Source organism: Notothenia rossii (assembly GCF_949606895.1).
Source record: "Notothenia rossii genome assembly, chromosome: 7".
Lineage (NCBI taxonomy): Eukaryota > Metazoa > Chordata > Actinopteri > Perciformes > Nototheniidae > Notothenia > Notothenia rossii.
In genome coordinates, this window is record NC_136905.1 from 17,822,290 (window position 1) to 17,847,652 (window position 25,363).

A 25,363-nucleotide genomic window follows, 5' to 3' on the forward strand; every position below is an offset into this window, starting at 1 on the left:
TAAGTTCTTTTTTAATTTAATGTCTATAATTTATTTCATATTTTGAAATACATACCTTGCATTGAAAGTGTTGCCATTGACACTGCATTTTGAATCTGGAATAGGTGTCATATTAAGATACATTTATTATTCAGGTTTCAAGGCTCTATCCTGTTAAGCCTGCCATACATATATACATTTATTCAAATAAATAACGTTTTTTTGCAAGACAGGAGGTAGAAATACAACTTAGTGTCTTAATAAGGGTGTGTATGTTGTGCCTGTTTCTGTGTGCAGGCTAAGTGTAAGTCTGTACATTTTTTAAATTAGATACATACATATGAATGTTTTTAAACTGTGCCTTTACTGATAAGGAGCCATTATCATCACTTAGTGAGCACACCAAAAATACTTTCCAAAAAAGAAATAACTCCATCTGACACAAATATTAATAGACTTCAAAATGTAGAGCTGCCAAAACCAACAAATGTTCACTCTCAGCAGCCCAAGTTTTTTTCATTTACCACCTATCCACAAAGAGAAACCGTACCAACACAAAGTGCAAAGCCCGACCCTAAAACAAATTAGTCTGTACATTTATTGCAAGAGACTCGTCATGTCATCAGAGTGACAGTGCAATGTACTCTATCTTCCAGGATCCACCTACTTTAGCCAGTGTCAGAGAGACGCCTGTGCTCTCGAATAATTTTCAAACCTTATCAAAATCAAATTAGGTTGCAGAGATATTTTTTCAGCCTTCTGACAGAAAACTTTGGGAGCACTGCGCATCTTTGACTCTGACCTTCCCCTTCAGCTATCTATAACACAAACACATCTCAAATTAATACTATCATAGTCTAGGGTGCAAGAGGGAAAAAAAGATATAAGCATCGTCAAACATGCAGTTAAAGACATTCTGAGGACGTGTTACATAGTTACACAGACGGTCAGGGTTGAATGCACAAGGTTCCTGCTGTATTTCGGGGACTGTAGCAAAACATGCACATATGCAAATCATACCACCATGTCCAAGGGCCACCAACAGAGAATACATTTCAAACGCCTAGCATGTGTCTGTGGCGTGCATTAATGTCAATGTTACAAATGCTGGCTGCCTTTTTGAAGGCCAGTGTGAAAGTGGAAAAATGTGGAGAGTGTGAATTGCAAAAATAAAAAGACAAAATCAGCAACTCGATTAAGATGTTTCAATGTGAGCTCTTGTGTCCTCATGTGCAACATTGTCTGTTTATCTTACATTATACTCAGCTAAGTATATGTCTATTGAGATCCTTTTTTTGATCAATGGAAGACAACAAATATGTGTTTCCATGATCACTTCACCTGGTGGATGATTAGCAATGTACAAAAGGGCCAGAAGGATATAGCAACCCATAATAATGTTCACCGAATGTACATGTAAGTGAGTGGTTGTTGTAGCATGAATGCTAGTCGAGTTCTGTATCCAGTCTTGAGGAAGAATATGTCTGCAGATCAGTATTCAGAGAAGGGAAGTGGAGAATACAGCAGAAAAGATGCTTGTTGTCTCTGTGTGATTTATTCTGATCGAATAGGGACCCACTGCCCAGCATCCAGTGACTCTTTCACTGATGTTGAAAAGTGAAATAGTGTGAGCTTTGGGCTGACGTTCAGAGTGATAAAGAGCACCACTGAATAAGGCCATTTTGAGAGTTGGCTTCAGAAAACTGAGTTGACAAAGAGGAAAAGAAGTAAACACTCATTTCAAGAGCTAGATATCTCCACTTAACTGCCTCAGACTATTCATCAGTCTGCCTCCCAACCTCCTAACAACCCTATCAACTCATATCTGTCCTATGTTCCTCCTCCATCCCTCCTTCCCCCTGCTCACAGTGCAGACTCTGAGTAGAGGGCTCCCGATGACCCATGCGGTGGATGAGGTGTCAGGAGTCGACATAGTGACGCAGTGGACGAGGAGCTTAAATCTCCACAGCTGCGCAGGTGGATTCCCTCTGGCGCCCGACTGCCGTGATGCCGGTTGTGTCGACTGTCACTATGGGAATGGTGGTGTCCACGGCGATGAGGGTGATGTGGGTGATGATTGGGGTGTCCTCCTCTGGTGCTCCAAGGGGTCAGCAACACCTGGAGATGAATCATATGTAATGCAAAGTGCAGAGGGCTTAACTCGCAGAAACAATGAACTTTCTGATGTAATGAGCTGGAGACGGGAACATAGATATGCCAAATCAGAGATGGTGTCATACTTGTTCCAGTTGCAGGTGGTTGTTGGCAGCGCCCTCAACTCCACTCCGTCTCTTAGGCCCTTGCCCTGTGCTCCCAGCATGCTCGGAGGAGGGCGATATGTTGCGTCTGGAGCGCTGCAGGAAGCGAGCCACCAGACCCCGAGTCACCTGAAGGATAAGTTAAAAAAAAAAGGGAAGGATATAAATAACACAACAACAACAGCTCAGACTTCCATGTGATGCACTTTTCTTTTGCTTCTAAATCATATTTTTTCGAAGTAACCTTGAGGTCTCCTAGGGAACGGTGGCAGTCTTTAGGTAAATGCAGTGGTGAGGTGGGGGGAGGTTTGGCGGGGATCGGCCCCCCTGTGGCTGCAGATTTCATGCTGCCTTTCCTTGGCAGAGCTTCAGCAGGAGTCAAAGAGGTGCGGGGCAGAAGGCATGCCTCAGAGGATGGACCTATCAGAGTCAGAGACAAAGAGAGAGGTTTGGACCCTCATCAGGAGTCAGTTTGCACATTTACTATTTCTATTGCCAGGTAAAAACGGCTACATTTCACTTTGGGGAGGGATAAAGCCAGAAGGACTAACCAAACAAGCCTGAAATAAATCAAATTGCAAAATAGGACTACCTTTCTGACATAAAGTTGTCAACATCGTAAACAAGAACCAACACATGTTCCTTGATCTATTCATATGTTAGGCTATCCAAAAGAAGCGTAACATTCATAAATTCATCAATCTGAAATTAAATCACTGCTTATTTAGATATTGTGAGATATATTAATAAATCACATGTGGCCAGTGACAGATCAGTGTAGAATCTGCACTCGTTAACCCAAGAGGGTTTGATAAATGAAAGCCATTAGGCCCATATTTGTCGTTTAAACAATTTAGAAGTGTTTCCTTTTCGGCTTTTCTGCCAGCTAAATGTGAAACCAGAGATTGAAAGAGTGACACAGTGATGACGTTCAACAAACAGATCTTACCGCAGGATGTTATTGCTAAGCTCTTACCTGTGTCTATAGATACTTTGCTGCCTCCAGAGCCAAAGTCAACTAGAAAAGAGAAGATACAAGGACAGGTTATAGACAACAAAATGGTATGCAGGAGATGTACTCTTGTTCGTGTCTGACTTACCTGTGTCAGTGGAGGAGCTGAGGCCCGGTTCACTGTGTGACCTCACCAGACGAAGGAGCCCTTCACTATCCCTTCTTACCCGCTCTCCACTCTTCTCATTCTTCCCGGCCTTTCGTCGAAGGTACAATGTACCTGTGAGCGGTGGCCCATCACCGGCACTCTGCTCACATGTGGCTGAGGATAAAATGGGGGGAACAGAGGAGGTTGGGGTAGCTCCTTGGCTTAAGGGAGTGCAGGGCCGACCTCGAAACTCTGGGATGGAGGATCGCTGTGGAGAGCTGGCTTTCCCGATGGCCTCAAGCTGGGAACAGCTTCTAGCTATCACTGCCTGGCGATGCAATAATGGAGACCTGCAGGACAGAGGAGGGCATTACAAATGAACTGTAGAGCTCTTACAATATTAGTGCTTATTCTATATGTACAAGCTGCAATTATGGGTAATGATTTAAATGTTTTTAACTCAAGTTTTATTTTCCATCTTTTGTTATTCATTCTATGTATTCAATTTATTAATTTATTTCAAGGATTTTTGAAGTGTGTTATATTTTCAATCTAATATTTTAGATGTTTGTTTTGTTATTATAGGACAAATATAGCACTTTTAAGTTCATTCTGTCTAATTTCCCTTTTTGTAGAGCTCTTTGTGCGGCATTTCTTTTATGAAAGGTGTTATACGTTTGACAGGTTCTTTTTTCATATTAATACATACATTTGTGTTGGTGCTCACCTGTATGTGGGGGTTGCTGTGCTGGGGGAAGAGCAGGAGTTGGACCTCTCTCCTCTGATGAAAAGTCTGGCTCTCTGTCCTCCTGCCAAAGGACTCTCTGGCGTCTGAGACGGGGGACCGCGGAAGCTGATGTACTCCGCGCTGTCTCCTACGTCTCCCCCCTCACTCACGTTCCTGTGGCCCCTCTCCCCGCGGGTCCGCAGCCCAACCTCCATCAGACAGGAGTCCTCAGAGGGCGAGGAGTCATCAGGGATGTCCACAATCTCTGACATCAACAGAGATCCACTGTCCATGGACACTAATAAACAAAGGTACTTATTTTATTTGATTATATTAAGCATCCCTTTTTTTGGTTTACCTCTTTAAAAAACGGTATGTGATAACTGAATTACATTATTGGCTTGTTTTATTATCATACATTCTAATTGTGCTACTCTGTTTCAGGATTTTCAGTATCACACTTTGAATAACAGATATATTTGAATATCTCCAAATGTCCCTTCAGCACATTTACAACCTTTAGGACTGAACATCTTCTCACCTTCTCCACTGAAGGCAGTAGAAGTTCCTCTCTCTCCAGACAGCTCAGTGCCCTGGGGGTCAAACACTGTTGCCTTGATAATTAAAATAAACAAGGATCAGCATTGAATTAAACACACATGCACAAACATGCACATACGCACACACACAAACTCACCTGGCTTGCAGCTCTTTGTCCCATCACAAGTTCATAAGGAGGGGGGCAGTCCGTGGGGTAGAGAGGAGCGGGGCTCTCCCTGGAGCCATTATACGTGATGCTGGGCGTTAATTAAAAAATATCAAACATTCATTATTTTGCACATTCAATGTGGTCAATGTAAACAAAGGATCATAGTTTGCATGACTATTAAATGGTTCTTACATTTTTAAAGCTTTCAATTCAAGCATTTTTTCAGCACGTTTAAACTGAAATATTTCCAAAAAAGACTAAAGAATGAATTTATACCCATATATATATATATATGTTATCACCTGTTTATATTATAATTTATTATATGTTTAATTTATTTAATGCTTAGCTAGCTCCCATCACTCGATGTCTGGTTTAAGATGCCAGGAGACAACGAACAAATATTAATACGTAATTCTTTTATTTTAAACCTCTATACATTTTTGGTCATATTAAACACCAAGCATTCTTTAGGGACTATAATTAAATTCAGGCAATTTCCTAACCTTGAAACCATAACAACATTTTAAGATTCAATTATTTGAATACTTTGTACGACTGTTTGACACACTGTGCATTAGTAATGTTGAAGTATTATACATTTTTTGAAGGTAGTACCTCTGAGCGTCTGTTTCAGAGCTGCAGGTATACTCCGGAGGATAGTAGGGGGGCGGAGGGATGGGTGGGACAAACTCCTCAAAGTCCATGATGTTGGTCAGGAAGGCGTCCTGAGGAGTGGTGCATTCTGGGTTGACTGAACGGGAGCGATGTGGGGCCAGCTAGGCAGGGAAAGAAGGAAAACACATAGCAGCTAAATGTGATGAGCTTCAATAATGCTACAGTACAAGTCTGTCCTTCAATGTGCAGCTGTTTATAGTTTATTGCTGAGTGCTTGTCATTTGTGGGGGGAAAAGCCACCCTGGTAAATGTAAAATGTGCTGTGTCTGTACTCACCAGGTGCACGAGATCCAGAGAGAATATGTGGATACTGCAGGTCACAGTGGACAGAGTGCAGATGATGGTGGAGAGAATGCTGAGACCGCATGCACTGAACAAAAGGTCCTTTGGAGAAATATGCATTCAGAAGATTACAATCTCACAAAGTAATGGCATTTTATAGTGGGAATATGTCATGTTAATATGACAGTTTCACCATTTTCCGAGTCTGTTTTAAAACAATAGTCAGTTTCCCATGCCCTGCCTATATAAACATTGAAACATGCTTTGTTTTTCCCTGAGCTGCAGTGGAAAGATAGTCACAAAAAGATGTAATTGGTACTAATACTTACACTGAAACTCAGGGAGATGTTCACTTGATGTTATGACCTTTTTAAGCAGTGACTAACAAGGGAAAAGGGTCTCAAATAAGCCTTTGTAAAAAATCCAATATGCAACATATCTTTATAATGTTATTATAACCTGCTACAATGTTTTTTGCATTGTCCCTGACAATCTAAGAAACAAGTAAACGTGTTTAACCCTAATGGCTTTACTTTGTTTCAGATAGACTTTTGAATACAACTGTGCACAAAACAAGATCTTTGTCCTTCAACACAGGATATATTTGAATGGGCAGTTTGCACATGAGGAATCATTACAAGAAGAAAACCTGTTGAGAACTATTTTAAGACAGACTTGAACAACAATCTTTTAATAGTTGGGTGACTCTTGCATAGAAAGAAATGACTTACCTTTAGCTGATGTCTGACTGAGTGACAGTCAGCGTTCAGGTAGAGGACCAGGGTCTCCTCCTCTGTGATGGAGCAGGACTGAGTGGGCGCGCAACACACACACAGACCATTCTCCACCTACACAAACAGAGGATTGGTGTGAAACACTGAACACTAAATACATTTTAAAAATTATTCCTGACACGTTCCCCGTGCATCTGGCTTTCAAGGGCATTTCAGCAGGAGGCAGAAAACAACACTTGAATAATGTTCTGTACCTGGCAGGTGAGCATGGACTTGACCATCTGTGCGTTCTGACAGGAGAGCATGGAGCCGGCCAGACTGAGGATCACACACACTGCAGACAGCAGCATGAACAGTGACACCTGTGGGGGAACAGAGACACGTTCTGATGAGGAGGAGGATCACAACACTCATGTGATGGAGGGAAGAGAGTGTGCAGGGTTTTATTCTTCTGTATGACTAATGAATATACATTAAGCCTTGGAGGAGGTAGTGAAGTTACCTGGATTTTAATTTGGATGGAAACTTTATGCCCTTCATGTCATGGCAAGATCAACCACCCCCACATTTGCTGTAGGTTTCTTAGTTTGTATTGTTTTACTGAATGTATGAATATGCAATCAAATAAGCCGACAATCAAATAGAATTGTTTTTTTTTGTAAAGATATACAAACATATTACAACAATACTTGTAAAATGCAGGGACCACCGTATACTTTTTTTTCAACTGTCATTACAGCTTGAAAGACAGCTTTTAAGCTAACATGGAAGAGAGGTACTTAACATGTTAATAATATATGAAAACTTGAGGATGTACAATTCCATGACAACCTCATCTGCTGAAGAAGATCTGATATGATTGATCGCACACAGCTTCTGGTGGAGAGATGTTTTTCCTCAAGCCTTCACTTGAGTTGATATTATAGTGGTGCATATTTGTAGTCAAATGTGTAATCAGTGCCATCACCTAGTGGACAAATCCGTGGTTTTCTGAGCCCCTTTTTATCTTCTTCAACCTGTAAATCCAGCATTCCTCCATGGCATTTGTTTTTCACCAAAAGCTAACAGACTTGGATGCTCCTTTAATCAGAACTATACATACCACCAGCGTCAGAGGTCTCCTCCATGAGATTATTCCAACTATTCCTGATGCCACCACCTGCAGACAATTAGAAAACACAGCCTTCAGTGTCTCTGCTGGTATACTCTCAATACTGTATGTTTTCACTGAGTTTCACACTTACAAAGAAGCCAGCCCAAAATGGACAAGACTGCCTCACACGGGCTGAGGAGGTGAAGGCCATGCTGGTGAAGGAGAAGGCCAGGACCATGGCCCCGAGGCCCAGGTGGCACAGCCCCAGGTAGAGGAGCAGCCGGGCCCCCCCAGGCCCCCGGCCCGACATGCCTCTGCGGCTGTCTGACCAACCTCGAGACCCCGAGGCCGAAGCCACGCTGCTGGAGTCCGACGGTGAAGGCATGTCAGGCTCTTCGATGTGTGTGTGTGTGTGTGTGTGTGTGTGTGTGTGTGTGTGTGTGTGTGTGTGTGTGTGTGTGTGTGTGTGTGTGTGTGTGTGTGTGTGTGTGTGTGTGTGTGTGTGTGTGTGTGTGTGTGTGTGTGTGTGTGTGTGTGTGTGTGTGTGTGTGTGTGTGTGTGTGTGTGTGTGTGTGTGTGTGTGTGTGGAGGAGGCTGGGAGAGGTTTACTCTGAGTTTAGAAATCCAAATTCAGCTGTGTGGGAAGTGCAGGCGAGTAGAAGAGGGAGAGACATAAATCCTGCAGCTTCAGAGCTCCACTTCGTCACAATTATGCACCAAGCTCTCTACTGGCAGGTACCATAGGTTCTGCGCAATGCCCCATGGTGCACGCTATAGTCCAGTGAGTGAGTCCAAGAACTTTGTCAGCAGAAAGTTGAGAATTGAGCAGCCACTACACACTCACAGCCACCACACTAACCTCATGTTCAGCCATGATAAGCCTCAGTCATGTCTCTTTTAGCCCATACAGATCACAGGCCACTATAGCCTAAAGAGTCCACTCTATATCATTCCATGATCAAAACACAATCACATGAATGAAGCTAGTTTTTTGGCAACCTAAACATAATTGTTTTATGATTGTTGCTGCTCCCTATTATCCATCTTCTGCCTTCCACCTCTTCCACCTCTCGTCAATGGCATTGCGGTAACTGGATACCCGAGCAGCAGGCCGCAGATTTTAAAGTGTGCCTAAGAGAGCAGCTGATCACTCGTTTCTCCCCCAGCATTCAGAGATGACAGGAGCCGGTGATTCCGTGTGTCCGATCACCGGGAGGAGCAACATCCGAACATGTGCGACCCTGTGTTTGGTCCTCATCCTGTCACGGCAAAAAGAAGAAGACAGTTTGGAGATCAAAGCCCCACGATCACATCGGTTCGTTCGGGGAAAGCGAGACTAATTACCTCGACGTGAACAGGAAATAAATATCCTCCATCGATTTTCAAACTGCACCAACAATAGCAGCCAAGGCAGGAATTGTTCTTTCCTCAAAGCTTTCTATCTTTGACAACTCCACCTCGGTTTTTTTTGCGGTGGTCCACACAAGCACCTAGAACCCCCCCTCTCCTCCTCCACCGCCTCTTCCCTCCCTGCAGTCACGCGGGCATCCCGTTCAGCCCGTGTGTTTGTGATTGTGTCTCCCGGACGTTTACCTCACTACCTCCCACCACCAGACGTCACATAACAACATAGCCTACCTATGTCCGGGATAACATCTTTAAACCCGAGTGTGTTTTTCTAATTCTTCTTCTTGTATCTCGCCCCTCCCTCTGCAGCCCTGTCCTCCTGTGCTCCTCGCCACAGCTCTGGGAACGAGATGTATCGTGTTTGCAAACCGAAACCTGCCCAGCGTGATGACAAGGCACGCAGCGGACGTGCAGGAGCCTGAAGATGCGGCAGGCAGCGTCGTGGTGCTGATGCTGGGAAGGAGGGGCAGTTGCCTGGCGACAGCCTCCTGCTGCTGCAATAAGGGGGATGGGGACTCACTGACAGATGCTATTGGCAGGACAGTGGTTAAAAAGAATAAAAAGGGTGGGTCCTACAAATGAGTATTTATTACAGGTGCCTGGTCTAGTTTTGGTACATATCCACCAGAAGGTCCACAGACAGGACTTCCCTTAAGTGTTCTTGAAACACAAAGCCACTTTCTGCCCTGTTACTGGAATCCGCAATCAAACACACACTTAAATAATCTTAAATCTAAATCTAAAAAAAGGTTCTGTACAATGTGGGCCCCTTTCTTTTGTTGTTGTAGGAAACCACATTTGGCTGTTGATATTTATAGGCCTTGTTGAAACATTCCAGTTATGTAAGAGTCCTGCCTGGTATGTGTATACTCTGCATCTGGATTTAAAGGAAGAATGTACATTCTGAAATAGACCTTCGAACACTTGTATCAAAAGCTATATTTGGTTTCTTCCTCTATTATTACCCTGCTTCGTTGTGACGTTGTTGTTTAGGATTTCTTCTTCTTCTACAACTAAATAACTAGAAGTGCAGTTATTTCAAACAACGTTTTAAAAAGAAAAACATGCATAATATACAAATGAACTCTCAATACATTAATTTATTATCTTTGCTTGGTTTTTCTTGCCTACCTAATGTTAGCTTTCTGATTCTCTTTGTATGTTTACTTTTGTTGATTACATTATAAAGAGATAGCAAACAAATTACAATAACCTGAGTGCTAAACAGCCTTAATATACATTACTTGTTAGACGCTTTTATCCAAAGCGACTTACATACTCAATACTGTGGGCAATCCCCACAAGAGCGATTTGGGGTGAAGTCTCTTCTTGCCTAGGGGCACAACGACATGCTGACTGCAGTGGGGTTTGAACCTGTGACCCCTTGATCCAAACACCAACGCTCTATCCACTGCGCCACACACCTCCAATAACAAGTACATTTCTAAAACACATCATAGCAATGACCTTCAAATAATACATCAAACAATGCCACTTTCTTGGATAACTATCCTTCCAGGAATCCTCTGTATACTTACCGACAGACAAACTACAACACACTCATTCTGTTAATGTTAAGCATTTTTTATTCATCAAGTATACAGGTCTGGAAACGTACATACAAAGTTGTGTGGCAGGTCTTAAAAGACACTGAATTTGAAAGAAATGTATAAAAGGCAGATACAGGAAATCCAGTATGTATGTCCGGATCAGATGAGCAGCATTAGTCAGAGTCATTTAGTATTATCTGAAATTGCTTGAACAGGGAGACTGTCTTGTCAGATATGGCTAATGTGTGGTAGTTTTAGAGATTAACCAGGCACTTCAGATAAAAGGCAAGACCCACTAAATCAATTAGAAGTGAAGGGCATGTGAACGCTGTTGCTTCCCTCACATCCTGTCCACTTGCTTTATCCATCATTGTTTCATCTTTCCACTCATCTTCTCATATTGCACTTATCTCTGTTCCTATCATCCACATTCTCAATCCATTCATTTCCAATCCAAACAACAAAGCTTGTTTACCACCCGTGTTTGTTTCCGATTAAACCTCATGCATTCATCAACTTCTCTGTCACCCAAAAAGCTCCACATTATAGACCTTGGGAGGATTGTTATATCTACTGTAGATTCTCATGATGAAATTAAATATTTAAACATTTAATCAATTTGTTTGGCACAACATCAACAAAATAACAAATATAAATGCTTTGTAACATTTATTCAGGTTCAGTATATAACTCAATATTTTTGGTCCACTATTTCCCCATATCTGCAAGAATGGGATGCCAATTTGTCAGTGTTCCTGATATAATACTATACAAATCCTTGAAATACAAAAGGGATCTGACAAAAGAAATATGTTTTTCTGTTAAGTATCTAAATAATCCAACAGAATGTATGACTCTCAGATCAGAAGCCTACAGTGAAATTTTTTTGCAAATAAAACCACTTTCCAAACCTTTTCCACTAAGCCCCTAAAATATAGTATCCTTTTTTTTTTTTTTTACAGATCAAGCCCGTTTTAAAAAACACAGCTAAAGATCTTAAAAGATAGTAAGCGGTGCTGTTGTAGTGATAATAATGTCATGAGAAGCCAGAGAAATACAAGGTGGAAATAGAAATGTATAGCTCAGTTAAACATAGTGAAAATTGCTTGGTGAAATGCTGTGTCCGATATCTTTAAAGTCATCTAAGACCCCCTCTTTGCAACATTTTGATGATACTATAATACAATACGTGATACAATAACACTACCGCAGTATCAGTGGAGGAAGATAATGTTCAATGGGAAATACAAACAAAACCACGTTTTTAAAATTGCCACTCAGCTGATTGTATTTCATATGTGAGCCCACTAGATGGAGACGTAAAACCTGCTGTATTCCTCCCCAGTAATACTGATGTGCTAAATTTGTATGGCGTAATCTTACATTTGCTGGGCAGCGTTATATCTAGAGAATAACACATTTGGAGGCTTTTTTCTCTGTATTGCTCGTGATTTTCACCTCTCGGCCAGTGGGGCCCTGTCAGAGAAGGAAATACAGACAAAGAGAGGAAATTACAGACATGTAAAACATAAAGTCTTTCAGTATATTGAGGGAGGAGCCAATGATTCAGCTTGGTTTTTTCTCTTGTATAACTTACTTGTTTCTTGCTGGATTTCTGTAGTATGTCGAGTGCCAATGCGAGAAAAGACTAAAGCAAACATAAAAAGAAAGTGTTCAGCGGTTGTAGAATGTAAACACATGATACATAACAGCTCATGAGCTAAGTTTAATGAGGCATGGAGACAGTGTTTTGTTAGTCATTGGTTACGTTGCGGCTCACCTCGTCCACATTGATGCTGGACTTTGCACTTGTCTCGAAGAACCTGATGCCATGATCTTTCGCCAACTGCCAACAATAGACAAGATAACAGTAGGTCAGGATATGGCCATTAATCACTTCTTGCTTCTTATCTAAAGTAAATGAGAAGTCTGATACACTCAATCCCTTTCTCAAACCATAACTGCCTCATATGTTTAAAAGATAGAAAGAGGCAATAAATCGCTCTGATACAATTATTAAACTTTAGTGTAACAGATACGACAACAGATACAGTACAGAGGGAATAGTCAAGTTTATGTTGGGTCATCTCACCTTTTCTCCCGTCTCCCTGGAAACTTTCCGCTTTGCTTCAATGTCACACTTATTGCCTAGTAACATTCGACTGACCCCGGCTGATGCATTCTGGGAAACAGGGAATGCAGTTAATTGATTATGTTCAGTTCTTGTCTACAATAAGATTTGCATAGCGGAGTGTCGGGAGCAGACATCTTTGCATCAAGTCTGCAATAAACGACCAGACAGCAGTTTCTCTAAAGCCATTCCAGAAAAGAGGGTTAGTTTGCCTGGTACTATCTGTCCAAATTGTATCACCATTCTAAAATATTGCCCCTAATTGCCACATTGTACAAATATTTTTAAATAAAATCAAAAGCCATGAGTCACACACACTGATAAACGTAACATATTTGGGTTTTGTCTGCTTTAAAAAAAGATCTGACATTGTATATCAAATTCATAAATAGGTCAAGACAAATAATGAGATAAAAATATGAATTGGTGAAAAAAGTATTTAATTGCTCTCATTCTCAGAGGAAAGTAAGTGACAACCCGGGGTAAAAGCAAATACGCTTCAAGTATGATTTAGCTGAACTGACCCTTTAAAATCCCCTGTTGTGTACATTGCTCATACTAATGACTTATACAAACAACTGACTAAGCAACGGTTATTTGCACTATTTCCTAATTACTTTGACCAACTGTTTGGAAAGATCCTCACTTCTGTGATGCTTTTCATCCAGTTCTGGATGTTTTCGAAGGACTTCTCATCTGTGATGTCGTACACTAGAACGATGCCCTGAGAGAGAGGATTTAAGGAGTCAGTTAAAGGTACAGAGCGTGCACAAAGCCAGTCTGCTTGTTCCGCTGGCATCCTGTGCTCACCATGGCTCCTCTGTAGTAGGCTGTGGTAATGGTCTTGAACCTCTCCTGCCCTGCTGTGTCCCTGCAAAGAGCACACACAGGCAGAGTAAGAACAATGTGCACTGATGCATGCACATTGTGCTAACAACGTTAAATAAAAAGACAGTTGCAGAACAATGCATTCAAAACGTTTTTTTACACTGCTATGGCAATAGTCATATTTATTGGTTAAGGCTCAAATAATCAACCTCAATAACTTGCAAGGGAAAATTAAGGGAACATTCATATTATAAACTGCTCACCAAAAGACAGATTGAGCAATATACTATTCAGCAGGAACAACAGGATTTTATCTGACGCTTATCATGTGATTAACTCTCAGTTTGTGCTAATCATTTCTTGATGGAGGCACAGGGTCCATTTGTGGAAGCGCAATGTCTGTCTATGTCAGTAACATTAATCAATGGGCAACTCCTGGAGGACAGACAGAAGGTTAAGGAGTCAATTAGCTAAATAAGGATTTGATTTTTTCAATAATATGAGTTGGAGATGTATGCCTTTGATAATTTCTCTACCTCTTATTGTAGTGAATAGCTTGTTATGATTTGATCATTGTGTTTATCGCTGCCTGATGATTTCACATGTGTTCATTTATATAATGTGTTTACTTTTATTGTGATGTGTGGTCTTAATTCAGCAATTTCCATTTCGCCAAGACAATTTCCTCCCAATAAAGTAACCTCAACCACATTGTTTCTGTAGAAAAACACACTTGTATGACATAAAGGGAGTCTCTGAGTTGGGCAATTGATGGACATTTGGAAAGTTAACCCTGCCATAAAGCCCAGATCAGGAAGTAGATCAGGACAGTAGGGAGGTTTCTCTTTCCTCTCAGGAAAACAAGCCAGAGAGAAAAAAACGAAGAATCTTTAGACACGCAACCAACTGTCATCTCTTACCAGACTTGTAGTTTCACTTTCTTTCCTTCCACTTCAATGGTTTTTACTTTAAAATCGATACCTAGGAAGAGAAGATAGGAGAATGGATGGATAGATAATGATTTAAACCACACACACACACACACACACACACACACACACACACACACACACACACACACACACACACACACACACACACACACACACACACACACACACACACACACACACACACACACACACACACACACACACACACACACACACACACACACACACACACACACACACACACACAGGTGGATACTCATTTATGGTATTCACATTTTGATTTTGACCTCCATCCACAAAACAGTCTTATAGAAAAGGCAGCCCTGCATCACACACTGAGTTTGAGTTATGTATTATTTTCTGCTGCATGGACAAGCTGTCAAACAGACAGCCAGACAGACAGACAGGCAGGCAGACAGGCAGGCAGACAGACAGACAGACAGACAGACAGACAGACAGACAGACAGAAAGAACAGTGAGGGGCAGAGGAGGGGGTTGTCTTGTAAGAAAAAAAAAGTCATGCCAGAAAGCCAACCATTCTTCTGTGAATGTCGAGATGGTATAAAAGATAGGAATGAGGGTGGGTCGACCCTCTGAGAGCCAAGAGAGAGGAATGAGATCTGAGGGAGAGATGGGGGAGAGGGTCAGGGAAGAGTCAGCACACACACTCAGCGAGGGCAAAACATTCACCAAGAGAATAAAGACAGAAAAAGATAAGAGACATAATGGAAAAAGAATTAGTCATGAGAGAGCATGGACTTGTTGAGACATGAAAGCAGTCTGGGAAACCAGTTGTACAGACATAGAGGAATAATTAAATGCCAGCACACAGCAAATATTTGTTTTCCTCATGTTCTAAGTTTCAGACAGGCCAATCATAAGCTGGTAGAGATATTTCATTGATTACAAGATAAACTTTAAACCGAGACAACGTACCGATGGTGGAAATGTAAGTGGAGTTGAAATTGTCCTCAGCAAAACGGATGATCAGACATGTTTTCCCCACTCCGCTGTCCCCGATGAGTAACAATTTGTAAAGCAAATCATACTTTTTCGCCATGTTTAGAGTTGTTTCCTCAAAGTTGAAGCTAAAAGGGGAGAAGTTGTAGTTGCCCCTTTGTTAAAGCACTTTTCATCGACTCAAGGCTTCAAAACTATGGTTGCAAATGTGATTCAAATTAAGTAGGCTTTTTAAAACTCCATGTAACGAGTAGATCCTTTTTCTTTTTTTTCTCCTCCCAGACTTGTCACCGGTAAATTCCGATCCCCCTCAGTGCCTCTGTGTTGTGTTTGGACTGCATCAACAACATAAACTGCATCAAAAGTTTTACTCTCTACTGCCGATCAGTCTTCAACAGCAGATATGTTCATTATTCATTTAGCTGTCATCCAAAAAGTCAATATCACTCCGTTTACACGCGTATCGGGATGGCTACGTGTTTTTTTCTGCCTCACAAAAAACCCAGATCCGCTGAGTCTACGTAGTGTGGGAGTGCTTCGTGGGAGTGACGGCTCAGACATGCAGGTACCCGGCATGACCACAAGATGATGCTATTTAACCAGAAACAAAGTCACCCGCAGAGGTCCCTATCTCCTATAGAGGTTATATTAAATTTTCTTATTAAAAATACATGTACATTTCTCAATCAAACTGGTGGAAAAACAACTCATATTTTACCATTGTAAAACTATAATTGCCACAGTGTAGAAATATATATATATATATGTACAGTGTGTTACAAGGAAAATTCATAAATGTTACTGTAGTAAAAGTATTAGCCTTTATACATACAGTCTGATATTACCATTAGAAAGTATTAGCATCAAAATGTAATGTAAGGGAAAAAAGGGAAAAGTACTTATTCCGCAAAATATCTCAAATTAGAATATTATGTAATATTATAGGTACTGAGTCATTCATGTGGTCATAACTTCTAGGTTTTTAAATAACTACAAAGCAACTTTAAAAGAAGATGGTGAACAAAAAGATTTAACTAAAATAAGACAATAATAACTACCAAGAGAATACAGAGAAAACATGACGACGAAAACACACAATTGACACAAAAAGGTAATGTGTCTTGCATACAGGAAAGGTGGTTGGGCCTTTTTTCTGTCAGATAGACAATCTCCCTATAGCCCACTATAGGCCCACTGTCTCATAATCCAGCCATGGAGATATGCACGTTATAACCTATAATATGAAAACAAGTTACAAGTAAAAACATCAATAAACGGCATACCTTAAGGCTTAATGCCACAAGCTGTGGTCTCTGGTGTGGTTATCTGACACATGCTTTGTTCTCCTCATGCTGTTTAACTGTAATGGGGAAAATAAGTAGTCAGGCAGACATAAGGCAAATATACAGCATGATCTACAGTCAATGCCTTAGGGTCAAGTGTGGAGCTCATGGGTCAAAATGTAGACACATAAAATACAACTCATATCTGATTTTTTAAACATGTAGCTAAATTCAATTTTTTTGTCTGGACACCAGATGTGTAAAGTAACTAAGAAGATTTACTCAAGTAGATTTAAGTACCGCACTTAAGTACAATTTTGAGAAACTTTACTTGAGTATTTCAATTGTTGCTATACTTTGTACTTCTACTCCACTACAATTCAGAGGTTAATTGTGTACTTTTACTCCGAAACAAATATTTAATAACTTTAGTTACTTTGCAGATTTGGATTAAGGATGTGAAATATAATCAACACTTAAATCACACTTTAGTAACACCTGGAGTAAATTCACAAGCTTCCCTTCATTCAGCATAACAAGTCCTTAAAATTAGCTGCACCTTTACCAGCTGTGACAAACACATTAATGCATCAATAAATTATTATCAAAACATATCATATATATTATTCTGAAATGGGCCAATCTGCAGAATGAGTCATTTTACTTTTGGTACTTTAAGTATATTTTGATGCTAATACTTTTGTACTTTTACTTGAGTAACATTTTGATTGAAGGACTTTTACTTGAAAAAGAGTATTCATACACTCTGGTGCTTCTACTTTTATTTAAGTAGAAGATCTGAGTACTTCTCCCACCACTGCTGGACACATTTCAGAGAGAAGTAATGCCACGTTTAAAAAAAAAGGTAAACCGTTGTATAAATATTCGAATTAAAAGCGTGTTGCTGTTTCTTGGTAAATATTTTTGCAAGTTTGCGTAGGTCAACGCTGACGCGTAGTTTGAATAAATTGATGTTTAAAAAATATATTTAAAAATAAATAATATATATTCTTCTTCTTCTCTCTTCCGCCGGGTCTTTGCCTATTCACTTCCGGTTTGTCGTCAGTGTGCTTTTTAGGTGACAGGAGCTCTACAACGCAGACATGCCAGTAAGTAGTTCTTCGACTTATATAGTCGCCATCAACTGTTTAAAAGGGTTTTATTCATAGTGGTAATGTAATACACTACAATTAAGTGTTTCGTTTGAGTGAGAAATCAACGTGTTTAGTGCTGTAATATAAATGTACAACGCACTCAATATGGCGAAACACGTGTTCAACAAAGCAGCCACGCGGTCTCTAATGCTGATTAATTTTTCAGGGTTAAACTCAACTTTCGACGATCCTAGTGTATATGTTGAATTGAATGGGTGCAAACGCTTTGAAATATCCTTGATTTACTCCGTTTCACTTTTACTTTATCCTATTAATCGCATTTACTCATTTCGAAACTGTAAAACGACCTTTGCTTCCGGTTATCTTATCGTTTGTAGACCATATCTTACCGGAACTTAACTGTATCCTTATACAACCGTAATTTCCAGATTACGTATGATTTAACTGTTGTCCTGTTTTTTTTTCCAGCTTGCAAAGGATCTGTTACACCCGAGCTCTGAGGAGGAGAAGAGGTGTCACAAGAAAAAACGCCTCGTTCAGAGTCCTAACTCCTACTTTATGGATGTCAAATGTCCAGGTCAGTGTGTTTACTAAGCAACCATAGGATATATTAAGTAATAACCTAGTCAGACTTTTATAGATAATGTAGATGAGATGCATGTGCAAAGTACAAAAGTTGAACCAGAAAGTATTTTCCTATACAATAAATGTGTTATATTTGAATGGGGCATGGAAAAAACATAGTGAAATAAACAAGAAACGTGTAGAGTAGAACAAATTACAATACATTTATGAGAAGATGCTATCAAAATATTTACACATACAAAATTAAAAGCTGTGTTTACTGCCACAAACTTAAATATTGAAGAACTTAAAGCCTAACTGCAGGACTTTCACTTTATGACTTGTAATTCAGTTGTCATTTTTCACCTTTTTATATGTTCAAGATTTAAATACTTTCTTACATTAGACGTGTATTAAGAATATTTGCCTTTATGTGTTGCCCTTTCATTGTTCTCATAGTGATCAGGGTGTCAAATAAGGCATACATCAACACTTGTGACTGTCTGTTAAATGAGTTTCAAGTAATTCCTTTACATGGACAGCTGCAAGGACATATCAGTACCCAAAAGTACATATGTCTAAATGGTTATAATGGCATTTCCATCTAATGATTTTATGTTTGTGCCGCCTGTAGGTTGCTACAAGATCACCACAGTGTTCAGTCACGCTCAGACTGTAGTGCTGTGTGTCGGCTGCTCCACAGTGCTCTGCCAGCCTACTGGAGGGAAAGCTCGCCTTACAGAAGGTAACCAGCATGCAACGGAAATAAATGGTCTACCCGATCACGCCAAATATAGGTTTAGCACTACACATCCATGTATAAAACGTACATACAGATATATACTGATGTCACTTAGAGCATGGCATTTTTTCTATAAATGTGCTATGCTTGTTCTTATATCATGCATTCATTATAAATCCATGTCTATTGGAAACCGTCTGGCCGACCCTGACTGGAATTGCTAAGTTTGTGAACCAAAACTATATACTTGCTTGATTTCATCCATCACTGACAATTAGCCTCACAGACAGGCTGTCGTATCTATTTGAAACATATGACATTCATTGGAAGGGATGGATTACCAACAACAACTTTCCCTAAATCGATAGCCATATATATTTGCCTTTTGTGTTGCCTTTTCAATGTTTCCGTCATGAAAGGGGTGTCTACTAAGGCATACAGTGACTCTTGTGGTTGTGACAGAAATTCATCATCATTGATCCATTTCTACACACTCGACTGCAAGTACACATGTTTGTATATTAAGTTTGTTTAGACTTCCAACATTGAGTACAATGGGATATAATTTTAGAATGACAGCATATAGTTTTCTTTCTGATTATAGTATGTATCAGAATTGCTTCCCGAGTCGGAGTACATAAAGAATGCTGTTAATGGATAGAAGATGTTGGTGAAGTGGTTGAGTTTAAGTTCAAGGTTTGTTTTTTTTAATGAAGCTCTCATGGTCCCAACTACTCTATCTGGTGCTCTGCTGCCGTGGTAACCACATGCTCAGTGCGCTCCGCTGCTTTGAGTTACTATGAGTGCAACCTTTGGCACTAAAACCATGTGTTTGGAGGTGATTCAGTCTATGAAAAAACAAAAGTTTTTAACCTCAAATGTACAGAAACACCCCAACTTGAGGTCTCTCTGGTGCTTTCAGTTGCACATCACCTTACATTTGGAAATGTCTCTCGTTAGGCTTTGGGAAATTGTACAGCTTTTTTATTTTTGTGAATTTTTTGAATTTTCAGGTCAAACAATGAATTGATAAATCAAGAACTAATTTATATTGCAAATAATTGGAGGTAGTTGTTTTTTTTTTTTATCTTGAAAGGCTTTTTAATCTTAGTCACAATCAACCCAAACTAAACATAACAGCTTTTTGTATTGGATTGCTTTTGGTTAATCCTAAGACTTTCTCCATCTTTCCACAGGATGCTCATTCAGGAAAAAACAGCACTAGTTGGCCCTGACGTGGTTGGACTCAGTTTAGGAGGAGAATGATCAGCGCTTGATGGACATCAGGCAACACTGCCATGGAGCTGATGCAGCATTGAGGAAATGGAGAGCGGGCAAACAAATCATGTAATTTAAGAAGTCTCTCTACTTGATATGCACAAAGGCATTGTTGAAACCCGACCAACATCACATCCAATAATTCCTCTACTCTTAATAAACTTAGGTTGTTTTTTGGTAAAAATAATCTTGCATGTGTGTCATCTAGTTTGTTCTTTTTACCTGCTGAAGGTTCTTAGATGTCATTTATCAGCTCAGGACCCCTTAAAGATGTGAAGCTAATGGTCAGGGCATTTGAAGACCGTTTCATCAATTTAAACAGATGAGTGGCCTCAACAGTTTTCTGTGTCGAGCTATTTGCATTTGTTGCATTACACCCTCAATGATTTAAGGGTACACCTTTTAGAAGGAGGTGAGGTTGTACAATTAACTACAGATAATGTTCACATTACGCCAAGCAAGTCAACATTTTTATTTAAAGCGTGATTGGGGTTATCAGTGCCTGTTGTGAAGCCAGAGGTGGTTGAGAGCCCACTGACTTTGAATGAGGGTTTACTCAGGGATAGATATAGCTGGCTCTGCTTCTGTTTCCTGATGCTTGTAAACCACAAAAAACCCAGTGATGTGAATGATTATGGATGTCGATTTACATGTGCTTGCAAGCTTCCTGTGAACATGATCATGTGGGAAGGATTCTTGTGAAGTTGCAAAACAATCACACTAGCTCTGTTTGAGATGAATCAGCTAAAAATAATTTGTGTCCCTATGCTTTAGTTGAGGCTTATGGGTCCTTTGCACAGTCTGTATACTAAATAAAGAAATTGCTTATTGAACAAAAGCAGGGAATTAAAGCTTTCTTTTTACTATGGTGACATTTTTGTCCTGTGCTTGTATATCAGACACGACTTACAAATAAAATGATAAATTAATTATTCTGACGTGCCTTCTGGTTATTGAGTGACTTAAACACGATAAATAATGTTTATTTTTCATCCACTGCCTTTTTAGACAACCCATAAGTTATATCAGAAGTTTAAGGTAATTATTACATTGACATCTAATGTCAATCATGTTTTACACGGCAGTGTGCTGTAAAAGTTAATGTTCGCCCAAATAAAACGTCTTCTAAGATATTAAGTTCATCAAAAGTCTAAACATTTTTTTTTTCTTGCTTCTGACATTAATTATAGTCATACATAGTTCGTTTTAAAATGTTGAAAACTGAATGCAGACCCTTGTAGATGAAATAAACTAAAACTGATGAAGGAAACACTCTACTGCTAGCTTTATGAGCTAGGGAACTACTTGTGTTATGGGTAAATGAAGATTGTTTCAAAAGCTAGAATGCATATATTTAACACAGGTTTTAAAAGGCTGTTTCACAACGTGTGTGTGTGTGTACAGTACACCTAGAGGGATGGGAGTATTCCCTGGGATCCATCACAGTGAGCACAGCCTGTCAGAGAGCAGCAGGTTGGTCAGCGTCTCCGGGACACCTGGAGCATCTGGGACAGAGAGGACTGACCCCACAAAGAGCCTCAGAAAGATAAATGAGAGGCTGCAGTGCAGAGCAGCGGCAGAGCAGTGGCAAATCAGCTCGCCTGGCACCGGACAGAAGTTCAACATCTGTACACACCTGGCGGGAATGACAGAGAAGAGTGTAACTGTACATACAAATTAAATTATAAAGGAGGACTAAGTGCATTTGGTGTTGTGATACTCTCAGCCCTGAGAGGCTGTAAACTGTTCAGTTGCAGGTAGGGGGAGCCACAGTGCAACGTCCCAGCATGCACACACGTAAGACTACATTTGCATAAGGGTGAAAATACTTGAGATCGGGTACTCAATGTAATAATAATAGTTTATACATATACACAACTGTATAGCTTTTCCTAAAACAATGTTTACAAAGTGTTTATCATACAACAACGTTCATACAATAAAACCCAGGGGCAACAATTAATAAATAATATATATATGTGTTAAACAACTAATCAAACGAATGAACAAGGACCGCTAAACGTAGAAGTGTGCAATCAAATACAGGAGTTTGGGTATTACAGAAAAAACAAAGGATCCTCAATGTTTCTAACGGCAGTGTTAAGAATTGATTGCCATATCAGCCTGTTTATTGAAGAGGGATTTAAAAGATTAAATAGATTTTGACTCATTTCCCAAGGCAGTTCTTTTCATAGCACATGTACCCTGGTAGATAAACGCAGTGAACTTCAGTCATGCTTCAGTATAACATGTCAGAAGTGTGATGTGTGTGTTTTCACAGTCAGTGTCAGTCACTGCCTGTGTGTTTTTCAGGTGTTTCAGCTTGGTGTTAAATGTCTGGGAAATGGTGTACTGCAAGGTAGTGAAAAACTAATTCTCCTAAGGGGCGCCACTTTGAACCCGAAGATACAAGACATAGTTCAATAGATACAAAATCTACCCAAGCCACACACTACGCATTTGTGCATTCATCCATAGATCTTTAAATATCCCACTTATGTGGGCACTTGCTGTTTTTCGTCTAACCTGTGTTGAGCCATTACTGACCCAAGATACTCTCGAGCTGCCCTGAGACACCGGAGTAAACACTTGTCTGCTCTGAGTCTTTATTTGCATTATGCACTGTTTGTGGGGTAGCCTACTGAAGCAAAGTGCATTTCCAGGAAAGACTGGCTAAAGAGAGGCAGCGATAACAGAAAGGCAGTGTGGTCAGTGGGGTCCTCAGGCACTACTAAAGCTCTTTGTACGTCAGACAAAGTCATGGGACCAAAAGATAGATGTCCAAATCTGAAATCATCCGTGCCATATCTCTGGGTGGAGTGGGAGGAAGAGAGCAGAATGGGACAGGAAGATCGATAAAGAAGGCAGAAATCTTTCTGAGATATGTAGGGATTCATTTTAACAGTATTGATCTTAGCAGTTTGAATTCTTATCTCAGCATTGAATGTTGCAAAGCCAGAAATTGTAGAATAAAAAGTAATATGACAGAAGATTTGGTGAAAAAGACTGAAAGAAAGAATAATCTGTGTGTAGAGACTACAAGTATGTACAGGAGAGAGTGTGAAGGTGAGGAAGTGTGACATTTTTGTACAAGGCTGTCACAGAAGAGCTCAAAGTGACAAAGAAAAGACAAGATGACAAGATCACACACACACATGCACACACGCGCACACACACACACACACACACACACAACACACACACACACACACACACACACACACACACCACACACACACACACACACACACACACACACACATACACACACACACACGCACACGCACACGCACACACACACGCACACGCACACGCACACACACACAATGTTGTTTGTTTCAGTTTCTCCTTTGCCAAGGATAGACTCATTACACATCATTAGCATCCAGAGCACAATCCACTGACCTGAACACTGATGAGCAGGGTCAAGATTACCCCACTAACTCCATGGCAACCAAAAACCTCCAGCGGAGCAGAGCTGGTGTCTAGGCCAAAGGTGTGGGAGCCCCCCGGGGGTCCGCAGAGACGAGCTGTATCCTGTCACACACTGACACGGAGCACAGGGCAGATGACATCTCTGGCACACTAGAAATAACACAAAGGCGTTATAACCGATTTGTCTTCCTTTATAGTCCCTCCACAGGTAAATGTAGAGTGTCAATGACTCTTCAGCAGATGCCTACAGATTTACTTGTTTAGACTCAGTACTCAAATTTAAAGAGGGTCACATCTCACCATGCACAAAGTGGTGAGTAAACAAAAATGGTAAAGCATGGTTACATTATAATTATATAGAATCAAGTAGAAGTAAAACTACATAACAACTTGGGTAAGATTAAACAAGGATATCACAACTGCAACTCTCAACAGGTTACTGTGTACGTTTATTTTTTAATTTAAACGCCATATCCATAACCAGACAAAGGGCAACATGGGTGCTGCAAACAAAACAAGAAAAACAAATTGTCAATAACGCTGTTTGCATGTCAGTTATCCTAACTGTTGCTGTCGTGCAATAATTGAAAAAATGTTTTAAAGCTTAATGTATCAGTAATAGCAGCAAGAATTGTGTAACAGAGTAAGTTGTAGTACATACGTACATTTGATAGAAAATATACTTTTTTTTTTTTACTGTTAAGGAAATTGTGCAATCAAATGTGTTAACATTGCTAACCTTAGTTTCTCTGATTAGGTCATCTCTCTGGGAGACCTTAAATGTATGTGTGGTCAACAGACGTGTTTAGGGGGTGAGGTTTTGCATACAGTGCCAGAGGGGGTATCAGCTGGCCTCCCAGAATGTTGTTGTAATGTAAATCTGCTTTGATGTCCTCCTATAAAGAGAGCCTGTTTTACTCAGAACAGTACGTGCTCTTTGGAGGAGACGTCATACTTGCAAGTATAAAGGTCCTTATTGCTTTTAATATGAATATTGTGTTGCTGTACGTTTGTTACCTTACTGATTATTCTCTCTAGACCACAGCTGATTTTAAAGCTGCTACGACATTACAATCATTACTCAAGTATATAGAGTCAATATAACATGTTACTACCCACCATATACCCAAAGTGACCAAAACTCAAAATCTATTGGTAGTCAATTCTAAGAATAAAAACAAACAACATTTTAAATAAAACAATTATTGATGCCAACATGCTAGTGGTAAGTGGAACGTAAACACAAAACTTGCGTCACACTCGTTTAAATGCTTATTTTATTGCTATTGACTGTGATGCCAAGTTGATCTGAAGCATAATCAGCAGGCAAATTGCGTTATCACCCTTATTGCCACACTCCCAATTATCCTGAACGGCCTTTGGTCAATGATAGGTTCCTGTTTATCGAAACTGTGAAAGGAAAGACACACAGCAAAATATTTTGGTTGGACAGGTTTGACGCCTTTCCTAATGTAGATAAAAGGAAATATGATGAAATGTAAGTGTGTCTCTGGTGGGTTACATCATGGTTGGTTGTTATAGTTTAGGTTGGGTCTG

At 40.2% G+C, this 25,363-nt stretch overlaps 2 protein-coding genes and 1 long non-coding RNA gene across 4 annotated transcripts; 2 read left to right on the top strand and 1 right to left on the bottom strand.

Annotated features, from left to right (window-relative positions):
* Positions 1–101: 101 nt before the first annotated feature.
* On the bottom strand, positions 102–15,938 carry fam189b (family with sequence similarity 189 member B). 2 transcript variants are annotated; one of them, XM_079691609.1, is made up of 20 exons: positions 15,366–15,938; positions 14,397–14,457; positions 13,459–13,519; positions 13,295–13,372; positions 12,610–12,699; positions 12,298–12,363; positions 12,115–12,165; positions 7,570–7,626; positions 6,722–6,829; positions 6,465–6,581; positions 5,728–5,835; positions 5,392–5,552; positions 4,762–4,861; positions 4,606–4,678; positions 4,065–4,362; positions 3,338–3,687; positions 3,214–3,255; positions 2,482–2,657; positions 2,220–2,366; positions 102–2,097 (listed from the first exon to the last, which is right to left on the bottom strand). In XM_079691609.1, the coding sequence occupies exons 1-20, from the start codon at positions 15,487–15,489 to the stop codon at positions 1,843–1,845; spliced, it is 2,523 nt and encodes an 840-aa protein (XP_079547735.1). In that variant the 5' UTR covers positions 15,490–15,938; the 3' UTR covers positions 102–1,842. The 2 variants fall into 2 exon arrangements, with proteins under 2 accessions (XP_079547735.1, XP_079547734.1); XM_079691608.1 differs by lacking the exons at positions 12,115–12,165; positions 12,298–12,363; positions 12,610–12,699; ... (2 more) ...; positions 14,397–14,457; positions 15,366–15,938 and adding exons at positions 7,712–8,819; positions 8,905–9,280.
* LOC307045723 lies at positions 4,237–10,075 on the top strand. Its single transcript, XR_013809978.1, has 3 exons — positions 4,237–4,375; positions 5,731–5,876; positions 9,277–10,075. It is a non-coding gene; the product is annotated as an uncharacterized lncRNA (long non-coding RNA).
* A 1,718-nt stretch (positions 15,939–17,656) lies between the features above and the next one.
* Positions 17,657–21,300, top strand: rps27.2 (ribosomal protein S27 isoform 2). The gene is made up of 4 exons (XM_079692119.1): positions 17,657–17,781; positions 18,256–18,364; positions 18,986–19,096; positions 20,290–21,300. Exons 1-4 carry the CDS (start codon positions 17,776–17,778, stop codon positions 20,316–20,318), a joined length of 255 nt encoding a protein of 84 aa, XP_079548245.1. The 5' UTR covers positions 17,657–17,775; the 3' UTR covers positions 20,319–21,300.
* Positions 21,301–25,363: the final 4,063 nt, after the last annotated feature.